General features: G+C 46.0%; 1 protein-coding gene across 12 annotated transcripts in view; it reads right to left on the bottom strand.

The window, feature by feature from the left end:
• Window positions 1–24,077, bottom strand: part of CACNA1G (calcium voltage-gated channel subunit alpha1 G) — a 1,457,373-nt gene that overhangs the window by 220,475 nt on the left and 1,212,821 nt on the right. For all 12 annotated transcript variants that reach the window (XM_069654906.1, XM_069654897.1, XM_069654896.1 and 9 more), the window contains one exon: window positions 1,512–1,696. In XM_069654906.1, the coding sequence (XP_069511007.1) occupies window positions 1,512–1,696 (185 nt within the window). The remainder of the gene's footprint in view (window positions 1–1,511; window positions 1,697–24,077) is intronic.

Below are 24,077 nucleotides of genomic sequence, written 5' to 3'. Positions count from 1 at the left end.
AATAAAGCTATGCACTTTAAAATATCTACAGCAACCAACTGAGTCTCAATTTCCCTTGTAGGCAGTACAGTTTAACTGCTGGTACCACTGTGGCTGTGAAACATTTGTGTACAGCAATTTGGATATACTTTATAACTAGTTGGCAATAGTACTACTAATCTGAATACCATTCTTCAATCAAAACCTTTGTAATGTGACATTATTAGGAACCTTGGTCCTTGGTTTACTGGTTTCAAAGTTCGTAAAACGGCCCCAAATGTTCATATGTTCTGTGGCAGAAATGAGGCCACAGGTTCTGTGGCAGAAATTAGGCCAAACGAGCTAGATACTGATTTTTATCAGAGTCACACTATTCTAATCAAACAAGGAGGCATGGGGCAGTCCATGGACCTTGCTCTACTGGTTTCAAAGTTTGTAAAACCTACCACTCTACAGCATCTCCTCCCACAATGACATTATTGAAGCAATAGAACCTGAGGGGGGGGGGAATTACCGGTCTGGTAATGACCACTTTAGAGGGTTCTATTGCTATTAGTACCCTTACACGTCATACCAGGGTACTAATAGCATTTCTTTTCTTGACCTGCGAAAGAAACGACATTGAAACCGTTTCTCAACTCGAGAAAAAAAGCAAATAAATGGCTGCTAGGGATCAGGGAGAAGGGACTATAATTAGTCCCTTCTCTCTTTCCATGGCAGCCATTAAAAAATAAATGAAAAAAAGTAAACAAACAAAATGGCCACCATGGAACGGTAGCAGGGACCCGTTCCATGGCAGGTGGGGGAGAAAGGACACGAACTCTGTGGGACTTGACGCTCCTAACAGAGCACCTCTGGTAAGTCTGACCAGGTAACAATCGAGCGAGGGCCAATCAGATTTCTTGTAACAATCTGATTGTCCCTCGCCGGGTACTAATAAAAGATATTGAATAGTTTGTCTAAGCCTAATTGAGCATAATCTGTGGAAAATATTTTTCTTAATCTAAAAAGGTTTTTACGGTTTTGTTGAATGGAAAGAACTTGCTCCCAATCCTCTTGTGTGTGCATGTGGTATTCATAAAGCACGAACCTCGCCGGGAAGCAATGGAGAACCACCCTGTTTAGCTCCCAAGAGATGAGCATGAATCCTATTAGTGGTTATACATATTTACTCAATTCTACTTTGTGAATCTATAAGTTAATATTTAATTTTAAGGATTACATTTTATACACATGACTTGTTGTTTTATAACAATTGTTGTATATCACTGAGTGACCAATATTCATTTGCATGTGTTCAACTAAGACACGTAAATAAATACTAAATCAATGGAGTCAAATGCATCCTAAGCATGCCAGTCATGGCATTTGCAGGTTCATTTCTTCACTCCCATGGGAGATACTCACGCTTTGGAAGAGTTAATAGTGGCAATTCAGCAAGTTCAAAAAGAGAAATGTGCAGGGCGAATGTGTTCAGAGAATCACCATCAACACGAAAACTCAAGATGTTGGACTGAAAGTGTTCCACTTACCGCAGTGGCCGCAGAGTTCGGAGAAGACGTAGAACCCTCAACATGCCAAGGATTTTAGTGCCACTGTCCGAAACCATGGAGACCAAAATATCAATAACAGAAATCAGGACCAGCATCCCATCCAACAGGTTCCAGCTGCTCTTCAAGTAGGACTTTTCACCAAAACACAGTCCTAGAGCCACCACCTGTCAATCCACAAAGTCAACAGGCATGAGTTACCATTGGCCCAGCCTTCATGGCCATACAGAATTACCAATGATCCCCTCTTACAGCAGGCTCTAGATACAAAGCAGGAGACTATGAATAAACCCGTAGAAGCTAAGTGGCTTCCAAAGCAGATACATCATGTAATGGGAGTAAAACAAGTCCTTATTTTGCAGTTTAAAATTCAACTTTCAAGCAAATAACTTGAGAAAATAAATACTACTTTAAAATGAAAGAGCTATTTATGGATCTGTGAGCACTATGAAGATGAATGCATTAATGTATAGGCATCCAAGGATACATAAACTAAATAAAGTGAACCCTGAACCTGTGCAGACAAAGAGGCACTCGGCGTGATAATTTGGAATCCCGGCCGACACGCGGTGTGCCCTATGTCGCAATCCTTATGAGCCGCCACCTCCCACAAGTTCTCCATTTCATGAACAGAGCTTTAAGAGGAACATCTCCACGCTTGCTAAATGATGTGTGATGCTAGATATAAATCACATTATCCACCGTCCTGCAGTGCAAGCACTGAATGCCACCCCCAGGTCGTGCATGGCGCATAGTGACACATAAATACACTTAAACGTGCTTCATAACCTCAGCATTGTAATGTTGGAGATTTAGCACTCAACGTTGAAAAGGGGAGTAGCTTTGGAAACTGGGTTCAAACTGATGTTTTCTTTTCATAAATGGACTGCTGAAAATAAATTAATATTGTACAGTTGTATGTATGTTCATACATATGCATAAAGAATAAGGTTTCATGGGCGAAAGCAGAGAGCATCCATCAAGTGGCTATGATTACTGTGATTATGCAAAAACATTAGTACATAGTATCGAATATAAAGGCAGCCAGGGGTTATATACAGTAATGGGAAAGCTCCCTAGGGATGTATAGAGTGATGAAAGATCAGATGTTGTTGTATAGAGTGGGAACCTTGAAGATGCCTAGAGCAATTAGGAAAGACCCAAAAAGCCCGAAAATAATAAACAGTATGTTATATTTGACCGAATTTAGGCTGTACGAAAATCACGTACTACCAGAAATTCAATCAAACATGCCATACATGACCATTGTAGCGAGCAAGGGGAACAGGGGTTGTGGAGGTGACCCCCGCATCCTTTGCTCACTATAATGGGAACGGGGGTTACGCGGGTGTCCCTTCCATAGGGGAATACAGTTAGAAGAAAAACAAAAGGAAAGGACCCTGCAGCGCCTGTTCCCAAGCACGTAAGTGAAGGGAACAGGTGTTGCAAAGAGTCGGCGGCACACAATGAGGTGTGCCACCAAAAAGTAAGTAAGGGGGAAGTGTATTTGTAGGGTATGCTTGGGGAGACATTGACTTTGGGTTGTTTGACCGTAACGTGAAGTTAGCTACAGTCTTTTCGGGTGCAAACCTTTCCGTTATGGGCAAACAACCCAAATCCAGCAAGTGAAGAACACCTTTGAGATGTGTACACTATACGCAGAAGGACGTAAGGCAAAGTCCCATATTTCAGACTAGGTTATGGGGCTGTGGTGACCATAGTGGTTGGGCGCTACCATCCACTCTATGGTGTAGGTCCCAGAGGAGATAAACAGAGGATCTCCCAGGTTATCACCAATCCCTAGGGGACTTGACGACTGGAAAAGACCCTATAGGTGATAGAGACACCCGGAGGAAGGATCCCAAGGACCAGAATGTGGAATCTCAGAGTCTGGTAGCAGAGATCCAGTATTTTAATACACAAAAGGCTCCTAAAACAAACACCACCCTAGAGGTGTGTGCCCGTGAGCATGGAGGAAGAGAGTTCAAGGATTTGGAAAAGGTGGTGTGCCAAAGACTTTCAGCTGCTATGCAGAGGACGAGCTGTGATGAAAGCAATGAAGATGTGGAAATTAAAATGGCGGGCCACACGTATAACGACCTCGACTGTGGATCTATAACACCTGGGCCAATCAGGAGCAGCTGAAAGAAACAAATTGAATGATGGGAGCCAATCTCAAAGCTCAGTGCGTTGGCCTGTGCATCTGAGTGTGGTTTGATGGTTGCAGGCCCCAGAGGCAGATCTGTGTGCGTACAAAAGCACTGAGCATTCTTGGCTGAGCTCAGAAGCTTGTGGGAGGAATAGGGTGGACAATAGAAGTGGTGACAGTTGGAACCTGGAAAGGAGTCAGTGAGGGAGGTGGAGTTGAGGAAAGGTGGTACTGTAGCACCAGAGAGTGAAAGAGAGGAGAAAGGGAGAGGAGGAGGAAAACGTGGAAAGATCAGGGGAAAGAGGTAGGAAGAACGGCGAATGAGGAGGAGGAAGGGAGGGAGTGATTAGTGGAGGAAGAAGAAAAGGAGGGCAGGTGAGGAGGATGGTGAGAAACATGCAAAATCTACAAACAAGGAAGTAAGGTAAAATCAGTGAGCAGAAGTTTGAAAGTTAGGTAGGAAATAGTGGAGGTGGGAGAGAAGAAGGATGTTGGGTAAAAACAGTGAGTAGAAGGATGATATGATGGGTTATTTCTAACGTGCTTAATACCCAGAGGTTTCTAAGCACAGACGCCAGGATCGAACTTGCGTTACTCCGTGTAGTCTTGCTCCCAAGGCGAGCAGGTTTCCCCTGAGCTATCCTTCCGAGATGGAGGTTGGATAGGAAATAGTGGAGGAGGGTGAGAAGCAAGGACCATATTACGGGATGGAAGTTGGGAGTAGAGCAGAGGAGTGGTAGGAGAAAGAAAGAAAAGCAAGGAAAGATGAAAGCAATGGAGGATAGTGTTAAGGACAGTACACCCAGAGGCGAAAAGGTTGGGAAACAAGTTTTCAGGCGACTGGAAGGGCAAGGTGAGACAGATGGAGCATAGGAGGGTAAGAGAAGAACAACATCTGGTGGAAAGGAGTAGAGAAGAAAGAAAGAAGTGGCAAAAAGTCAATGGTAGAGAAACATATGACATGGAGGAAGGAAACTGAAGCAGAGGGAAAGGAAGGAAATGCGTTGGCTGGAAGATCAGAACTGAAATTGGGCTTGCGAAGTGTGGGGTGCTGAGGAGGCACTAAAAGACAATGTAACTTCTGAGGAGAGGGAACAGAGGTAGAGAGTTGAGGAGAACGAGGCGAGGGCCAGGCCATTAGGCAACTGCCTGATAAGATGCAACCAGTACAGTGTTTACAGCGGGTGTGGCAGTCCACCAAAGGTGCTGCGGTACATATTCTCCACCACATGCCGGCCTAGGAGGGTCTGGTGCAGCTTCATTCAGATTGTGCAAGCTTGAGCAACGAGATAAAGGACCCCTTTGGCCCTGTTAGATAGAAGGGAACCACCTGAGAGATAAACTTTCTGACCAGGTGACTACAGAGCAACTCAGCAAAGTCAAGAAAAAAGTGCAGGGGTACTTACATTTCGCCTGATCACCATTTCGCCTGATTGGACTGATGGACTGTGCTCCTCAAGCAAGCTGAATTGGTAGAACTGCTCAGCTTTGATTGTTCCCTATTATTACAGTCAGTCCACTCCAAACCATGGGTGTATGTTTGGTATAAAATAAATTAGTACCCGGTGCGGTGATGCCACGGGATACACTTCATGTGAATTGGCTCATTTCCGAGCCATACCACAGTGTAATCCCATGGATGCATTTGCGTGCATCGCGCTCCGGTTACACTGACGTACGCCACCATCGGCGACTCAATGCTTTTACACATACAATGCATTAGGCACGTGTAAGCCAATATGTGAAATGCACATATCTGCATTTCACATATTGCCTTACATGTGCAGAATACATTGCACGCATAAAAGCATTCCTCCCCATTCATTACTATGGATCAACTTGCCCCAAAATGGCGGCCTGTTCATCCGTAGTGATGAAGCAGTACGCGCGTTCTTGTATTCCCAGAACTAACGCATACTGCTGCAACCGCCTTTTCAAACGGCAAAAGAAATGCTGCTTGAAAAGGTTACACTACAGCATTAGTATCCCAGGGCTACAAACCCCGGAATACTAATGGCCATGGTAACGGCCCGGGGGCATTACCTTAGTCGGTAGTGGCCCGCTGGCTCAGGGTTTATTGCCACAATAAAACCTTTTTGACCATACTATCGAAGTGTTGAGTTGTCTGCTGATCTCTCGACTGTAACATGAGGCATTGTGGGGTTGTACAGAGTGATGAGAAAGGATGTATATAGTAAGGGGAGGAGCACCCATAATGTGTGTTTGATGACAAAGCATGCCTTTGAACAAAAACAATAAGGGAAGAGCTTGCAGATGATGTATACACTAGTTGGATAGTACCCTGAGAAGCAAAGGAGATGCACGATGTGGATGTATAAATCAGTGGGAGAGTTCCTTCATCTATACACCATGTATGTACTCTCCCATTCATGTATACAGCAAAGGGAGTGAACACTCGAGATATAAAGAGAAATGGGAGAGGTTTCTGGGGATTGTCATCAAGTGTATTCAAAACAAACATGACCTGGCACTAAAATATCAGTTCTCCCAGAGACGTTAGGGTTAACTAATATATCTAAGAGACAGGGGAGATGGGAGGGTTCAAGGGTATGATAAAACAAAAGAAAAACACTGGCATCTCTTCTCCCTTCTAAATGCCTCTACATCCCTTCCCTCGCCCTCATTCAGAACTCATTTATATGACCGAGACTAATTATCTCTGATTTTTGGCCTGTGACGATGTTAGCCGGTTTGGTGTTTACGCTTATGACCTTGTGGCTTTCGCAGTTCAATCTCTAGGTTAGTTCTTTTACTTCAAGGATACAGCCTCTGCCACTTTGTGCAAAGAAAATGTAATTTCAAAAGATCTCTCACAACCAAAAAAAGTCTCTCAGATCCTCTGCCCAATGCCACTCACAGTCTTGGTTACAAAACACTATTTCTCTAGTTCTTTACTCTGTTGGTGGGCTACTCCTCCTAACCCACTGGTTTGATTGCAGTTTAGGCAATCCTGGAGTTTCACTTGATGGCATTCAGCAGCGTGTCGCGTGCAGCAGATCAATAGAGGCTGAGTAGGGGCTCATGAACAGCTTTCTGTCTAGGACGCCTTCCTACGGTCCACTAGCTCACTCTTACTTTCTTTCATCCTCATGTCTGCTGGTGCCTCTTGGAGCTAAAGCCTGATCTGGCACCAACATTCTCTCCAACTCCTGACACTCCTCCTCAATGCCCCCATTGGCTTGCTCCTCCTCTCACCTCACTCCCACCCTTAGGCGAAGGCTGCATGCCTCCTGACTGGAATATCTTCTTCCTCTACTCCAACCTCTGAATCCTCTACTTTCCTCCTCAAACCAAATGTTCTTTCAATAAATCTCCTCTGCTCTTCCTGCCTCCTCCAATGACACCACTCTAGTTTTGGTCTCCACTCTCTTTATCCTGCTCTTCTCCTCTAACTGCTAGAATTATTGCTTGAATAAGTTTGATTTTGTGATTCATGTTTAAATATGGGATGCCCCTTATAAGGGCATGTAATTTGAAGTGCGCATGTCGGGTCATAGCATTCACCAGCATTCACCAGCATATAGGAGATGTCACTGTTAAACATGAACCCTAGGTTAAGGCAAGCTTTGCATGGAGGTGGTCTGGTCCTTAGCACATTGGCCCTCATTACGACCCTGGCGGAAAGCAACTGACCTGACCGCCATAGCGTAAATAGCGTTTCCGCCATTGCACGACGGAGTAAAGTGCGGCTAATTCTGACCCATCGGGCACGAGCACTACGCCGTGGCGGAAGTGCAAAGTCCGCGATGGCGGAAATGTCCCCAAAACGCCCCTCACCGCCGTCGTACGGCGACCTAGGTGCAATTCCGCCACCGATCATAGCGGTCACCGTAATGAGCGGCAATCCGAAAATACGGTGACCGTAAATATACGGAAACGGAAGCAAAAACATGGTCCCGGAACGGGAAACAGCACACCGTACACCTATAAAATCAGAATTTCCACACAACCATTAAAAATACTACCCTGAGACACATCCCAACCCGTCATCCACCCTAGTGAAAACAATAACAATGGGAAAAGTAGCGAAAAAAGCGTGCGACCGCAAGCGGCAGGTCCACTTCTCCCGTGAGGAATTCACGGTGCTCACAGAGACCCTCCAGGAGAATGCTGCCGTCGTCTTCTCGACGCAAATGACCAGGACGGCACTTGCGAACAAGAAGGCCATATGGGCCCTGGTGGCACAGCGGGTAAGTGCGGTGGGGACCGCACCCCGCAACCCACAGCAATGCAGAAAGCGATGGGACGACTTGCGGATACGCGTACGGAGCATACTATCCGCCAACCGTAACATTGCCACAGCTACCGGGGGAGGATCGGAATCACCCATCAAGTTGACCCCCTGGGAAGAAATCTGTGCCTCCACCATTGGAATGGAGACCATAGAGGGAGTCGGAGGGATGGAGAAAGGAGTGCAGACATCCGAAGAATCAGGTAGGTGTCCCAAATAAAACAATGCTAAAACCACAATGTCCAATCATGTGAAGTACCATGTGTCCACATAGTGCAACAGAAACACATGTCCAGGAGAACGTCCACATACATTGGCCTGATAGCGCACATTAAAAGTCAAATTAAATAAATAAATAATTAAAATTCCTAAAAACACCCTCTACACGTGCAGCAGGCACCCCCTAACTGCAGGCTGCAAAACAACCGCACCCTCAATCCACACAAAAATGAAACCACCTCCAAGGCCCTGACCCAAATCACCCTCAGGTACCACCCCAATGCATGTGATACATTGCCATTCCAATTTCCACAGACCCATAAATAACGCTCGCCCTCCTTTACTCCACCACAGGGTCCGATTCAAACGACGAGCTCCAGGACACCCCTACCAGCACACCTGCAAAGAGGGCCAAGACCAACGGTCAAAGACCCTCCACCTCAGCTGCACGGATCAAGACACGGCAGTAGCACAAATCAAGTGGCAGCACACAGGAGGGGACTTCAACAGGCACCCCAGCAGCCAGCATGGCCACAACAGCACCACCACAGGCCCCCCCAATGGATGCCACAGAAGCCACTGCTTCTGGTGGCAGCAGCACCATAGGTGACACTGCATTAATGGCAGCATGCTCCGACACAGAAAACGGTGATGTCGATGTACGATCCATCCATGACCTGTCTCAATCCCCCTGTTTGTTTCATCCCGTACACCATGAGGATACCACGCAGGGGCACCCACAAGACGACGACTGGCCATCCCCCACAAGCCCTGTGTCAAGGCAACATGAGGTGATCAGCCCCTCTGTGACACCACCGCAAATGGCCATGGCCCAGCAGAGGCAACAGTCCCTCGACCAGGTGATCGTGCAACAGCAGCAACTGGCCATGCTCCTCAAGGACCATGCTGATGAATGTGGGGGTACTAAGGCAGCCATAGAAACATGTACGGAGACACTAAGGGTACAAATGGAGAGAAGCACCGAGAGCCTGAGAGTACAAATGGAGAGAAGCACCGAGAGCCTGAGAGTACAAATGGAGAGAAGCACCGAGAGCCTGAGGGGGGAACTGCATGCGACGTCCAAAGACGTATGTGCTGAACTTGCCGCTGTGCGCCGTGTGCTCACTGAGCTCTCACAAACCCTTAGGGACATGCATGGACGTGAGCAGGCAGAGACATCATCCGTTGCAAGTTCCGTCCAGGGCAGCCCCCAACGTAGATCTGGGAGGAACCTGCGCTCCACAGGCAGGGGTGCCCCTGATACCCGGAGAGGGGGCTTGCAATAGCGTCTGCCCACTGACAATGAGCATCCTTGGACACTGGTGTTCGGGGGGGAGGTAGGAGGGTGGAGGGGGTGTGTTGGGCTTACTTGGGTGGCGGGTCGATGGGGTGTGTAACATAATTTCACATATGCTATAAACATTTCACAATCATCCAATGAGATGTGTGGACATTGATCTTTGTGTACGAGGCCATTATAGGCGTACAGTCCATATTGTGCATGTTCCAGACACACACAGTGCCACAAGTCCCGTGTCCATGTATCAGCCACCAGGCGTGAGTGCTAGAAGCATGAATCTATGATAATCTGACGAATTTCACGGCCCTCCTGTGCCTCGCGGACTCCTTGAGGTGCTGCCACATCCCCACCCTCATCATGACCATATTCAGGTGCTTGCAGTTCTGCGTCAGGGGGCATGGGCACATTTCTACGTACGCACATGTTGTGTAGCATGACACATGCCATGACCATCTTTGCAACCTTCTCATGGCGGTACAGGAGTGCCCCGCCAGACCTGCTGAGGCAGCGGAAACGACCCTTCAGTAGGCCGAATGCCTGTTCTATGAGTACACGGGTACGTGAGTGGGCATGGTTGTAGTCCTCCTCATGCTGGTTCTGTGGGTTCCGGAGTGGTGTAAGGAGCCATCTCTTCAGTGGATACCCGGCATCACCTGTATGTGGACAATAAAGGATGTTTGAGGAATGACATTGCTACGTAAGCACCCCCCCCTTCCTGCCAGGTCATTGCCGCATCACATACCCCACATTATCATGCATGAAATGAGACTCACCGAGTAGCCAGGATCTGTTCCCTGCGTGTCGCTCCATGTAGCATGGTATTGTAGAGTTCCGTAAGACCATGGAATCATGGGTTGATCCAGGAAATCGGGCACAACAATGTGTAATGATCCTGTTTGAGTCACACACCATTTGTACATTAAGAGAATGATATTGTTTTCGGTTGCGGTACTGGGCCTCCATGGCATGTGGGACAACCAATTCCACATGGGTGCAGTCGATGGCACCAATGCAACCCGGTATGCCGGCAAGTGCATGGAATCCCACTTTTGTGCTCGTAATTTCCTGCTCCGAGCGTGGTAGAGAGATGTAGTCGTCTGCGTGCTTCAGGAGGGCATCGAGCACTTGCAATAGTGTCCGTGACAACAGTGGCTGTGAAAAGCCATGCAACTGTCCGACTGTGTGCTGGTAGGTGCCTGTGGCCAGGAAGTGGAGTACAGACACCACCTTCAGTAGGGGTGGGATGGCGGTTGGGCTATCTATCATGCTGACAAGGTCAGCGTGTGTCATGTCCACAATGGCGGTTATGGTGTCCCGGTCCAAACGGTAGAGGGTGTGGATCTGCTCATCAGTGAGGTTGAACGGATGTGCTCGGAGGCGTGGGATTGCGGCTGCCTGCGTGGTGGTAGTGGCTGTGCTGGTGGGCCTTGCTGGCCCTGCCTTGCCCTCCTCCTCCTCCTGCATCTCCTCTGTGCAGCCGGTTGTTGTAGTAGTTGGTGTTCGTCTTCTTCTTGAAGTTGGAGTACTTGCAGTGCTATCAGGTCCTCCAGGGCCAACATCGCTAGTCCTGCCGGTAGCATTTTGGAGTGGGTGTGGTTGTGGGAGGGGGTTGGGTGTGCAATTTATGTGTTTTCAAGCTGTATAGCCTCCACCTGTGGTGATTCATTCCACCTGTGCAAGCTGCAATCCCCTTTGGGCGAGCACGTCCCGCACACAACGCTGCAATTCGACGCATGGCATCTTGCTATTACAATCATGTATTTCATCCCAAAGGCAGTGAGATATTGGTTCATATGTTAATTCTGCTATGGTCCCATTGTTTCACATACTATCTTTGCAGTCGGGAACAAACTTGTGAAGGGTCAGTGGAATGTAGTACTCGATTAACGGTGGACCCTCATGCAGCACTGTACCGCGGTTCACCGACGGGCGGGGCGTCCCATTTGTGAGTGAAGCCAGTTGCCATTTTCACACACTGCCGCACTAAATGGATGGATTTGTGATTTCAAGCGGTCACAGATGCCTTTTCGACGTGATGTTGCAAATGAGGAATTCGAAGGACAGCGCTTTCGGTTTCCACCTAGCGGCGAGGAGACGCCCACAGGTCTGACTGCAGATGTAAAGTTCTATGTTTTAATGTCCTTGGGACAGGGGCCATGGCGAGAATGCAATGATTGATATGAATAGTATGGGATGCGCAATAGCGTAGTGGAGGATAAGGCAGGACGTTCCCAAATACATGTTACTTCACAACACTAGAATTCCGGCCTGGAGCACAGTGGAATTTGCAGACTGCATTACGCACAGACTCAATGGAAATTTCAAATGTTATGTGAGTAAATAATCAGGCGTTTTTATACCGGGATGAGGGAATGATGTATGGATGCATGGACAGATGATTTAATAGAGAGTCTGCCATGTACATGGCTTTTTGGAATCTATCCACTTCCCCTGCGCTATGTGATGCAGGGCTGCCATAGTGGGACCATCGTCTATCTGCCCTTGTTGAACCCTCCCTGTCTCGACGCGCCTTCAAACACTTGTGTCTATGCACATTACTAATCCCATCTAATGGATTCTGTTTTAACAGACGCATGCACACAAACACTCGTTTGTAATAGTGTTTTCACCTCGATTTATATAGTTATGATTCGCAAGTGATTTTTGGGTGCGAATAATCCTTTTGAGTGGGCTAGCATGCATATGGCTGTGGATTTAGTGTGATCTTTGAAGTGAGTAATTCAAATGGAGTTCTGATGCCCATACTATTCTTTTTCGTTTCATTTGGGTGACAGGTATCTCCTCCCCTTTTGCCGCTGCCATCTGTATGCCACTCCTGCAGATGGCTTTTACTCCCGACACCTGCTGCTTCGTGTTAATCAGTGGAGCACCATTACGATCTTATGGGACGATCGCCAATGGCCCACATGCCCTTACGCAGTACTAGTGGCTAGGAGCAACATTTCGACCTTTCAGCTGGACTACTGCCTACCTAATGGGACGGCCCTGCGGTTCTAGGCGCTTCCATGTTGCCTTTTTGAACGTGAATGTAGCCCCTGTGTACCATGGAGGAACAGGGCGTCACACAAGAAGAAGCTGGTCATTTATTGCGGATGCAGCCCACAATTATGAGATATAATTTGGAGTTCATGACCTAATAGCTGTATGGCCCGGGTGATTTTGTTGTGCATTAAATTTTGATTATGATATTGACCGTGTAGCGTTATTCTTTGCAAGTAATGTAGCATATTCCTATTTGTGGAGCGATGTATCGTGAGGAGATCTGCTTGGGGTTCCGGCTTCTGAGTATAGTTGCGTGGTACTGTACTGGGCGCGTTTGCCTACGAAGGCCAGTAAGGTCAGGGATAGGGGCTGCCATTATGTCTGTTTTGATGATGTCATGCTCATGGGAGGGGGATTAGCTTTTGTGTAACAGATGCCGGTCAGCCAGGTGGATTGGTGGAATGATGTGATTATCAGAATATGGCTGGTCACAGGTGCCTGTGTTTGCGTGCGTTTCTTGGAGGGAGACTGAGGTCATGTCCATTGGAATAGCTTCTGTATTCGTGCCATCTGTGCCCTGCAGCTCCCATTGGCCCCTCTTGAGATGAGCCTGGCTGCTCAGTCACTCTGCCAACTTGTGTGGTACATGCTTATGCTGATGGTTGGTTTGTTTACTGGCAGGAGTACAGGGCTGGTGCAGTCTCACTCAGGATACTGCTTTGAATGTTGCCTTACACTGGTGTCAAGCGATGGGGGGCCTGTTTTTGTTTGTCTCAGTTTTCAGTTCATGTTGCTGTACTTGAAGCTTCACATGCCTGTGCTGCATCAGTACGGCAATGGTGCCATGGCTAATATGGATGGCCACTCACAAGGCACTTGGAGCCCCTACATTCATTTGTTCGTTGGCATGCATGGGTGACTTGTACATTTCACTGGTTGCATTTTGTGACTTCATTGCACCTACGAGGAGTTGTGCAATGTGGCCAGGGAGTGGTGTACAGGCACTCAGTAGGGCCTTTTACGGTTGGTTTGCGATGCCGTACTTCTCACCATGGCGGAATGGTACTTTCCGCCATGCTTGATGGCGTTAGGTACATGTCCGCTAGGGTCAGAATTCCCGTACCGTTGCGCCATGGTGGTAATTACGGTTTCGCATGGCGCGCGTGCGCGTACTTGGTGCAGTTAGCGTTGGCGTTCACTACGGTGTCGCTAATGGCATCGTACTTTACGGTGACGGGTCATAATCGCACTGAGCGGTATTCGATGGCGGTATTGCATTTCCGCCATCGTTTTTCGATTTCCGCCAGGGTCGTAATGAGGGCCATTGACTTTTAAATGATAAGTGAGTTGCCAAGACCATGAGGAAATAATGATCTATATTTATTGTGCTAAATCCTTTTCTGTTGCAGTATACAAGGCTTTCAAGTGGGTTAGGGGTGCATTCAGCCACTAGTTTCAATGGAGAACCACTATCGTGGAAGATTGCTGTATTCACCCAGGTCGGCATCAGTCTTTGCCACACTCTGGCCCCTTATATCACTGACACTTTAAGGTTGAGACCAGCTTAGCCTTGCACCTCTATGTGTACCAACTTACCTTCATGTTTATTGCAGCCTCTGCCACGCGAAATATTATTAAAGAAAGGTGTGAACAATGTATTTTTTGGGTTGGATTTGTAAGGAGCACTTTCAGTTCTTTGCATTATGACAGATGGTTCTAACACCTGGAAACAGTTGGAAATGGTGCAAAAGGGCCGCTACTTGGAATTAAAGTTAATGGACAGAGGGAGTGAAGAACTCTCAAACCCAACACATTGATCATACTTTCCTTGAAAGTCCTTTACATCAGGGGTGGACTCGGAAGCAAAAGAGGCCTGGAAATAATTTTCAAAGTGGCCCCACGCTACACAATTTCAGCAAGCCGAACCCTTTTCTTATGAGAAAATTTGAAAATACCACACAAAAAAGGCCCATGGTGACTGTTGGTGCGCACTCATATTTGTTATTTTTTGAAACGTGTAAATTATCGGTAAGTATCGACAGTCAATTGAGACTCGTCATAATGGGGGATGTTACTCCACTGATGCATCTTTGCAAGCAACTGCCAACCCATGCACTCAAGCTCAAACAGTATAGTGCGGAATGGGTTAAGGGTACGCAGATAAATTGTTCATGCCATTGCCGCAAGGCTGATCGATGTCAAAGGCGGTTTTGCAACATATGACCATATACTTGCACGCTGCGTACACAGGAAAGAAATTGAAAAAGAGGTTATCTAGTTTAGAGCTCTGGAAAATGTACCAGGAAGAATGAAAAGAACCGCCTCCTGAGGATTGGATGCTGAATCATTGTAGGGAGGAAGGTGTTGAGCCTTCTGCTCCCCCTCCCGCGCCCAAAGTAAATGGCGATAGTACACCCGATGAAGGATTGTAACAAAAAGTAGCAACAGGATATAGTAATCCGATACATGAACCACCTGCTAATAGCAGTGAACAGAGCCCAGAAAGGACTAAAGGAAAGGAGGTGATCTTTAAGGGTTTACAAGACAAAGAGGAGAAAAGCAAACAACCGAATGTATCTCTACATATAGAACGGGAAATTAAGAGATGGAAAGGAGAAACGGATAAAGCTGACGAGGTTATGCTCATACGGAACGAAGGGATGGATGTACAGATACTGCTCAAGCTCGATGGGAAAAGTATTAAGGAAGTCAGGCAAGGGGAAGATCAAGATAGAAAAGATAGGGAACGAGGGAAACGATTGAAAGAAGATTAACTTAAAAGGAAGGATATACTAAGGCAAGAACAAATATATCAGGAGGAGCAACTAAGAAAGGACAAAAGGGTGGAGGAGCAAATAAAGTATGACACCAGGCAGACAGCAATCGAAGAAAAGAAGAGAGAAGTGGAAGAGGAACAGAGGGGAAGAGAAAAGACAGGCGGAGGAACCAGTTAGATGGGAAGCAAAGAAGCAAAGGGAATTAGATGAAGAAATTGAGCAAAAAAGGAGACAGTGAGCATGCAACATTGATCGCATTCAGAAAGAGCTGATGGAATCGAGTCCAGTAATATCATCGGGCGACTTAGAGGAGGTTCTTCTGTCGCAAGGAGCAATGCCATGACCGTCTAGGGTAAACCTAGATGAGAATTTTGAGACAGGAAGCATAAGTGATAGGGATGATAAAGCTTATCAGTAGATGAGGGCAAAAGATGAATCGGGAAACGGGAAAAGAAGATCGATCTATAGTTGTCAAGTCCCAAGGCGAAGAAGGAAGCCCATTTAGCCACGTTCACAGAGCCTTGTCTTTCGACAGACTGACTTTAAATAGGGATGAAAAAGATGAAAGCCATACTAGTTGGGGACTAGATATGTCAGACAAAGACAGATAAACCTTCCATGGGGAGGCGGGAGAGAGTGCGTGCGGTGCCGAAGGATCTTTGCAGACAGGCAAGGAAGTAAGATAGTCGGATTTAGAACACCCTAGAGATAGGACGCCAGACCCGATGGCGTACCCAGAGTGACCTAAAGGAAGATCGCATAGTGAGAGGGGGGAATCGCCAACATATGTGAACAGATTGAGGTCATTGCCAGGTAGAAGGCAATCAGGAACCATTGGCCCCACTATGGATAGGCAGACGATGGGAGCCGATTGCGGATTGGGTTCAAGCAGTTCCCCTTATTTGAGAAAGGAAGGGCCAGACCCCCGTATATCCCTTGGCCTCAGATGGACAAGGATCATGTAAGGTGTAAGCTCCCCAGTTTAACGGCGGGTGCGGGAAAATGGATTTATGAGCTAGAAAAGATGACAGGAGGAAATGCTCTAGCCATAGGGGACATTAGGGTCTCCTAGCAGCTATTGTTGGGGAAAGGGCTGATGACATTTGGACGAGAGCAGGTTACTCAAGTGTCACGGCACTGAACACAGTGCATGACAGAGTGCCATTTAATAATTATAGGTCAGCTGTTTGGAAAGCGCTCAGGGTACAGTATCGTGATACGTCAGATATGGGTGCAATTATGACACGTAAAATGAAAGATGATGAAGATCTGCTTGCTTACATTCAAAGTATTCAAGAGCGGTGGACCTTGGAAACGAAGGAGCCATGGGGGAAATCAGTGCCAGTATTTTACCACATTCTGTGTCAGGGATTGCTAGAACAAGTTCAGAGACAGCTCAAGAAACTAGTGGGAATGGAAGCAAAGCCATGGGCAGAGATACAGTTGACTATCGCGCACCATTGCAGGCTGCTGCAAGAGAAATATAAGAAGAAGGAGGATGCTAGGAAACGAGAGGAGGCTAAATTAGTACAGAAGAAATGGTCAAAATACACCATAGAAGGAGCGATACTGACAAGCAGAGAAGGGTTGGGAACGTAGCAAGCAGTGGGTATGTCACAGGCAAATAATCAATGCCAAACAGATCAAGGAGGGAATGGGTTCTCGCTGTGAGGCAGAGGAATGGGTTTCAGAGGAAGAGGCAGTTTCCAGAATAATCAGGGTGGCTTTCAAAATAACCAAGGCGGGTATCAGAATACACAGAATGACAATCAAAATATGCAAGGAGGGCAAATTAGAAGACTCCCTCCTGTATGTTGGACATGTGGAATGACAGGGCACATTGCGGGAAGATGTGGAAACCAAGGGTATGTACAGAATGGCCAATTCTCAAGAGGAGGGACAGCTTATCCTCCAGTATATAGCTCACAAAATAGGGGTGGGTTTGCCCAAGATCAGACAGTGTATCAAGCACAAATGTTGCAAATGCAACAGGCTTTGCAGCCACAGCAAGCACCATTGAAGCCACTGCAAGGGCAGTCACAGCATGCACCTATGCAGATACAGCAGAGTGCAAACACGGGACAGTTATTGACACCTAGAGTAGGGGGTGTTACTGTCGTGGGAGGAAGTCCTTTTACAGGCACGGGAATAAGCATGTACCCACAATAAGACAACTCACAGGGTGACTAGATGTGTGCAGTGCTATCGTTGACACTGAATCCTCAGGAGGAACCAAGGGTTGATGTTACCATAGGAGGCAAATCTTTTTGTTTTTTAGTAGACCCTGGGGCAACTCGCTCATGTATACGAGAGGGAAAATACCCGCTATTGAGGAATGCCATGAATGCTCAGGGCCTCTCTGGAGCTACAAGTAGAGTTCCTTTTACTGATGAATTACCAGTCTCAATTGGAGAGTGTGACATGTCTGTACCATTATTGTATTCAAGGCAGACACCGGTTAATATTGTGGGCCGAGATTTATTGACGAAGCTTAACATGACAATTTCTTTTACTGATAAAGGTATAGTTCCACTCCAGGGATACATTATTTAAACATGGGCGAATTTATCATGGCGTTTACAGGGCAAATAGTTCTTCGAGGAAAGTCATTAGAGCCAGAAGTCTTTCTTTATGGGGTATGCATTTTGCTGACATGGCTACCTGGCTTAGTGGGAAAGATTATGAGGATACCTGATGAGTTTTTGTTCAGGCCACAAATACCTATGGACGCAGAGGGGGGACAGATTATTCCCTTACAGCTGCAAGCAGCCCATAGTGCAAGGGGAATTGGCCATGCTTGAAGGATTTGATAAGGGCAGGCCATGGAGAACAGTGATTGCTATTGGGGAAGGGTATAGATTTACTGACATCACAGACAAAGATATGTTTAAAGATGATTTGTCAGACAATGAAGTAGTATTCGAGATGAGTATTACATGCTGGATCAGAATAGAGAGAAGGGAGATCCCACGGTGAATGTCAATAGTGCAGCAACATCCAGCAATTTTTGATGAGGATATGGAGAAAGTGCCAACCTCCTTATGGACTACATGTCCCTATGACGTAGGCCTATTAATGGGATGGGAGAAGTTAAGATTAAATTTAAAGCAGGAACAATTTTACCTCGAGCAAGGGAGTACCCAAATGTTTAGAGGGGCGGATGAAGGTATTTTTAAGTCTATCTCAGCAATGATGCAATAGGGTATCTTGGTGACATCAGAGTCACTGTGTAATACTGCTGTGCATCCTGTGAAGAAATTGAAAGGGGGTCACGGAGATTAATTCAGGACATGAGACCAATTAACCAGATTTTAGAGGCAGAGTTTCCTCTAGTTCTGAATCCTGCGACAATGTTGTGTAGTATCCCTAAAGAGGCACGCTATTTCACTGTGATTGACTTGAAAAATGCGTTCTTCTCAATCCCGTTGCATAAGGACTCTTAAGACCTCACGTCATTTACATTTCGTCAGACTGAAGACTACCCGTTTGTCTCACGGGTACTGTGAGTCTCCATCGATCTTTAACAGAGTCATGCATATGGACCTAGGCAATATTAAATTGGAAAATAGTGTTGTACTACAGTACGCAGATGACATTTTAGTTTGTAGCACGACAGAAGATGAGTGCAGGCAAGATTCGATTCAGTTAATGACTATCCTTGCAGACAAGGCATATAAAGTAGACAAGGAGAAATTGCAATATTGCCAGGAAGAGGTGTTGTACATAGGCCAGTTAATCTCTCATGAGGGAAAGAAAATTACACCTGAAAGGGCTGAGGCGATTATGAAAACACCAAAACCGCACACGATAAAGCAAATGCAGCAGTTTCTGGGATTGTGTAACTATGTTAGAGCATGGGTATTTGATTATAGTTCATATATGAGACCCCTTTTGCAGGCTTTAAAGAAAGCCCAAGTGAACAAGGAGAAAATAGAATGGACTGAGGAAATGGAGGAAGGGTTTGAGGAGTTGGAAAAAAAGCAATATGTACAGCTCCAGTTTTGGGAATTCCTAATTATTCGGAGGAGTTCTTCCTGTTGTCACACACAAATGGAACAGTTATGACAGCGTTGCTTATATAGAGGACTACATTAGGGTACAAACCTCTGTATAGTATCCAATACTATATTTGGATTCTAGATCCAGTTATGAGAGGACACTTTATTTGCAAACAATCGCTGGCAGCAGCTGCATTCGCTATTGAGAAGTATTGAAGCATTGTCATGGGGTGTTCCATTACTTTATTTGTTGAGCATGCATTGTTTGCTGTTTTGGAGAAACCTAAGGGTGCACAGACATCTCAGAGGGCTTCTGCGTATGAGGTAGTTATATTGAATCCAGCGATTAAAATGGTAAGGTGTAAACTAGTGAACCCTGCCACGTTTGTAGCCGAACCTGTGATAACAGGTGTTCAAGTGAATTATTGACGAGTTGATGAGTTCTATGACGAGATCCCAAGGGTGAAGGAGAATGCTCTAGCAGCGGGGGAGGTTCTCTTTATTGACGGGTTGTCAAAAATTGAATAACTGATGGGGAAAGGCATTCAGGTTCAGCTGTGGTAAGGCACTGAGTTAATGGGGCATTAGAAGTAGTAGCAAGTGCTAGACTACCGTCTCACTTTTCGGGAGAGGCGGCAGAATTGCTGGCGCTTATTGTTGTGCTTGAGAAACATGCAGGGCAGGAAATGACAGTGTACAGTGACTCCGCTAAAGTGACGTCAACCCCTGCACGCATGGCTAGCATGTTGGAAAAGGAGGGGCTACCTCCGAGGGGACGCACTCCAGTGCAAAATGCTGCATTATTGGACGGCTTATTAAAACACTACAACTCCCAATAGCCATCACAATAGTTAAATGCACAGCGCATACTGAGAGAAATGATTTCATCTCACACGGGAACGAAGCCGCAGATGAAGATGCCAAGAGAGTTGCATAGTCCCCAGATATTTCTAGTTTTGATACTCCAGATGTAAAGGAAAAAATGGTCATGATTATGATTGTAAACAAAGGATTTAATCATTTGTCTAGAACACTGTTGATGGAAGTTCAAGACAGTGCTCCGCAGGAATAAAAGGAGCTACGGACACAGAGGGGGTGTTCTTTATACCCCTCTGAAGCATTGTGGTGACAGGGCAGCACTGGCAAACTGGTGATGCCTGTAGCATTATTAAGGGTAGGGCTAGAACAGCTACACTACCCTGTGCATGTAACTAGGGAAAGCCTTGCAGCAGCTATTGTAGAGGACTGGTTCGTACCAAATGTGTTAGAACATGTTGCCTTTTTTGTAGTAAATTGCATCGTATGTCAAAAATTTACCCCTGGGCACACACTGTGAACAATCAGAGGAGTGAGTCCTCGACCGAATGGTCCCTTTCAGCATTTACATATTGACTATGTCGATATGCTGCAAGTATGTAGTGGATGTAGGTATATGATTGTGGTCGTGTGTCGCTTTTCGAGATGGATTGAAGCTTGTCCTTGTGCACACCCTGATGCCACTTGCGCTGCAAAGTTTTTAGTCCGAGAAGTCTTTCCTAGATGGGGAGTATGTGAGGTGCTGAGATCCGACAATGGACCCCATTTTGTTAATGAAGTATTCAAACAGATTTGCCTATTGCTGAGTAAAAAACACAAATGTTTCTTCTGCTTATCACCGGCAACCGAACGGGATATGTGAGAGACTCAACTGTCTGCTCAAAGAAAGAATCGCAAAATTGAAATTAAAACTGAAAAAGGGATGGCTGTATTCCCTGCCCTTTGCATTATATGCATTGAGAAATCAGCCTGGTTCGGACCACCACCTCACACCCCATGAGTTAGTGCAAATGAGAATGCCCCTGTCTCCTCCTTCAAGGAGTAGAAGTGATGCCCAGACAACTGCAGAATTGATATGAAATGAGCTACATGTGTATTTGACATGTATGACCGCTAGTATCTCTGTCATTTCAGATCAACTCTAGCGTAAAGGGTGTCGGTCTCAGGACACAGATGAAGACCATTCAGCAACCGGACCTAAAGGACTACCTGTACCTAAATCATTTGCTGGAGATCCCATTTTAATTCACAACTTCACAAGGAAGTGGCATGAGCCCCATTTTAGTGGACGATACATTGTTGAGGATGTTACTCCCTCAGCAGTAAAGGTTCAACAAAGGAGTGCCTGGATACACTTGGGCGATGTGGAACCATATGCTGGTGAGACCGATACACCCCCACCCGATTCAGAAGCAAGACAAGAAGGAGCAGTTCAGCATGTGCAGACTCGAACAATGACGAGGAAGAAGGATGGTAAGATTGCTGATTAAATAAATGCAAGTGTGCATTTGGACTGTGGCTTATCCAAGACACTCTTTATAGATATTTTAGTAGGAGTGAGAAAGTAACTGTTCTCAAGCCACAGGAATCTTTTTTATGGAACTTTAGAAAGTACTGATGTGCTAAAAAATGCCAGATTTCAATTTTATCTTTGACGATTGGAAGAGGGAGGAGTTCCCCGATTCTTTCCTCGCTGAGTTTCTCTTTGGTCAGATTAATGGTTCTCTCTGATGTCGATATCCATAGACTCCTGCTCGCTGTCTTCATTCTTATACTCAGAGCTTACCCTGCTCTTGTTGGGCATAGCACTGACATATGCACTTTTGTGCAGAATCCTAAGAATAGCCCTGCGATTAGAAGATTGTTGGCAGCGATAATTGAGCATATTCGGCAGCTATCTGAGCATCTAACACAGCTGCCTGATTAAAAGGGTTTTTTCCTTCCTTAAAAAGTAATACAGAGGCACAATGTAGTTCATTGAGAATGATGCAGTTCCAGAAAGTGAGCAGACTCAACGACATGCAGTGAGACGCCAGTGGTGGGGTCTCATGTATTGGTGAATAATATATTTGTGCAGAGAATTTATCATGGTTTTTCCGTTTCTGCTAATCCATGCTGCTTACCTTGTTGGATCCAGAAAAGTAGAAGTCCCTTTGATTCTCACCACTCCAGTGACCTATGCAGAGTTACATGTTGCAACGAAACCATGGCCATATGTGATTATCCCTACACCAGTGACACATGGAAGGTCACCTATTTCTTTGACAAGCATTCCTATGATTCCCCCTGTAGCACGGATGATGACTGATATACTGCATGAGCATTATGCACACATTCTTTTGGCAAGAAAGAGACCCAAGAGAAGTGCAAGGTAAGATGATTATGAGTTAAATAATTATCTAGACAGCATAGCACATTTGCAGAACAACATGTGGTATCACACATGAAGGAGGAAGGAAAGAGTCCCTGCAAGGAGGATTGCTATGTATGTGCTCTCCTACCTTATGCTGTGGGGAAGTCCAAGATATTCATAGCTTTAGAAATAGACGTCCAAACAGCTAATAGCCTGACTCATCTTGCACTCTGCCGTACAAGAGGTCAGTTCCAGGGTCGAACAGCATCATTAGTATGTGTGACGGAATGGTCGGCCCCAGAAGAAGATGCTTATGTTCAAGATTTGAAGACGAGAGAAAGAGCACACCCCAGAGATTATGTGATAAAATACGAACAGCCTGGAATGGAAGGAGCAGAAATCCGATGGGAGATAAATAAGAAGCTCACTTGCCAAGGAAAGGCTGATGAAGAAATACAAAGATGCAAGGAAAGATGGCAGATGCAGATCTGGGGCACAGTACTTTCTCCAGATGGCTGACAAGAAGGCATAGTCGTATGCAGAGCTGTGGCAGTACCAGGACATCACAAACCTGTTATAGATTGCGTGGAAAAAGGCTGCAAAACCCTCTGGCGAAACTTGCAAAAATGGTGACATGGGTGGAAGACAAAGGAGGCCTGTTGCATATAGTACCTCTGGCTAGTGCAGAGCTATGCTTCAGAAATAATGGCACAGGAAAAGTTGGAGAATATCAGCAGTGCGGTTGAATCTTTGATGTACCAGGAATGAAGGATGGGACACTGGTGATAACGGACCACTACTTGGCCTGTGGATCCAGAGCATACAGAAGCTGCCCAGAGACTGGGGAGGACTGTGTTCTATAGTGCTTGTTCATGTCCCAGCATTAGTGATTCCAAAAAAGTGACCTAAACATTGTTGAGTGTCCAAAAGCAGATGATCACCTTAGAAAGAGGAGATCAAGTGGATTCCTCAATTGAAAGGAGAGGGAGAATTATTTCTCGCCTAAATCGATAGGATCCTTCAATTCTATTCCGTATGAACACAGGTTGTTTAGCCAGACTTCAGGAGTGTTCACAACGATCTTCATGCCAGGGATTCAGAGAATGGCAAATGCCACAGATAACCAGATGGGAGCTTGTACAGACAATCAACACTACCATACAGGGTTTCAATGCTATCAAGGAAGAGTTGAGAGCCATAAGACTGATGACTCATCAGAACAGATATGTCCTGGCTATGATTACAGCTATGGATGGTGGTGTTTGTGCCAAAATCGAGAATAATGTTGCACATTCATACCTTCTTACGATGAAGAGAATGGGACCCTGACAGAGGCCATAACGATGTTGACAAACTTGCACGTCAAGATGGAAGCTGAAGTGGAAGGCATTGCAGATGACAGCTGGTTTGCGTCGATCTTCTCATGGGTTCCACAATGGATAGCAAATATCTTCAAGTTCTTTGGAGCCCTGTTGGTGATGATCATATTCGAATTCTGTGTGATCAGAATGATAATCACACAGTACAAGAAGACAGCAAAGAAAGCAATAGGGATGAAGATCATGATCGATGTCGAGACAGGGTTTGGACCCAAAGAACTGACAGATGAAGAAATCAAAAAGTATATAGAGGCCAGTATTCATGCAACTGACGGAACATAGTTCCTGTATACAAGGAACCA

This window comes from Ambystoma mexicanum, chromosome 3q (assembly GCF_040938575.1).
Source record: "Ambystoma mexicanum isolate Mex_15411 chromosome 3q, UKY_AmexF1_1, whole genome shotgun sequence".
In the NCBI taxonomy this organism is placed as follows: domain Eukaryota; kingdom Metazoa; phylum Chordata; class Amphibia; order Caudata; family Ambystomatidae; genus Ambystoma; species Ambystoma mexicanum.
This window is presented reverse-complemented; position numbering and strand designations above follow the sequence as displayed.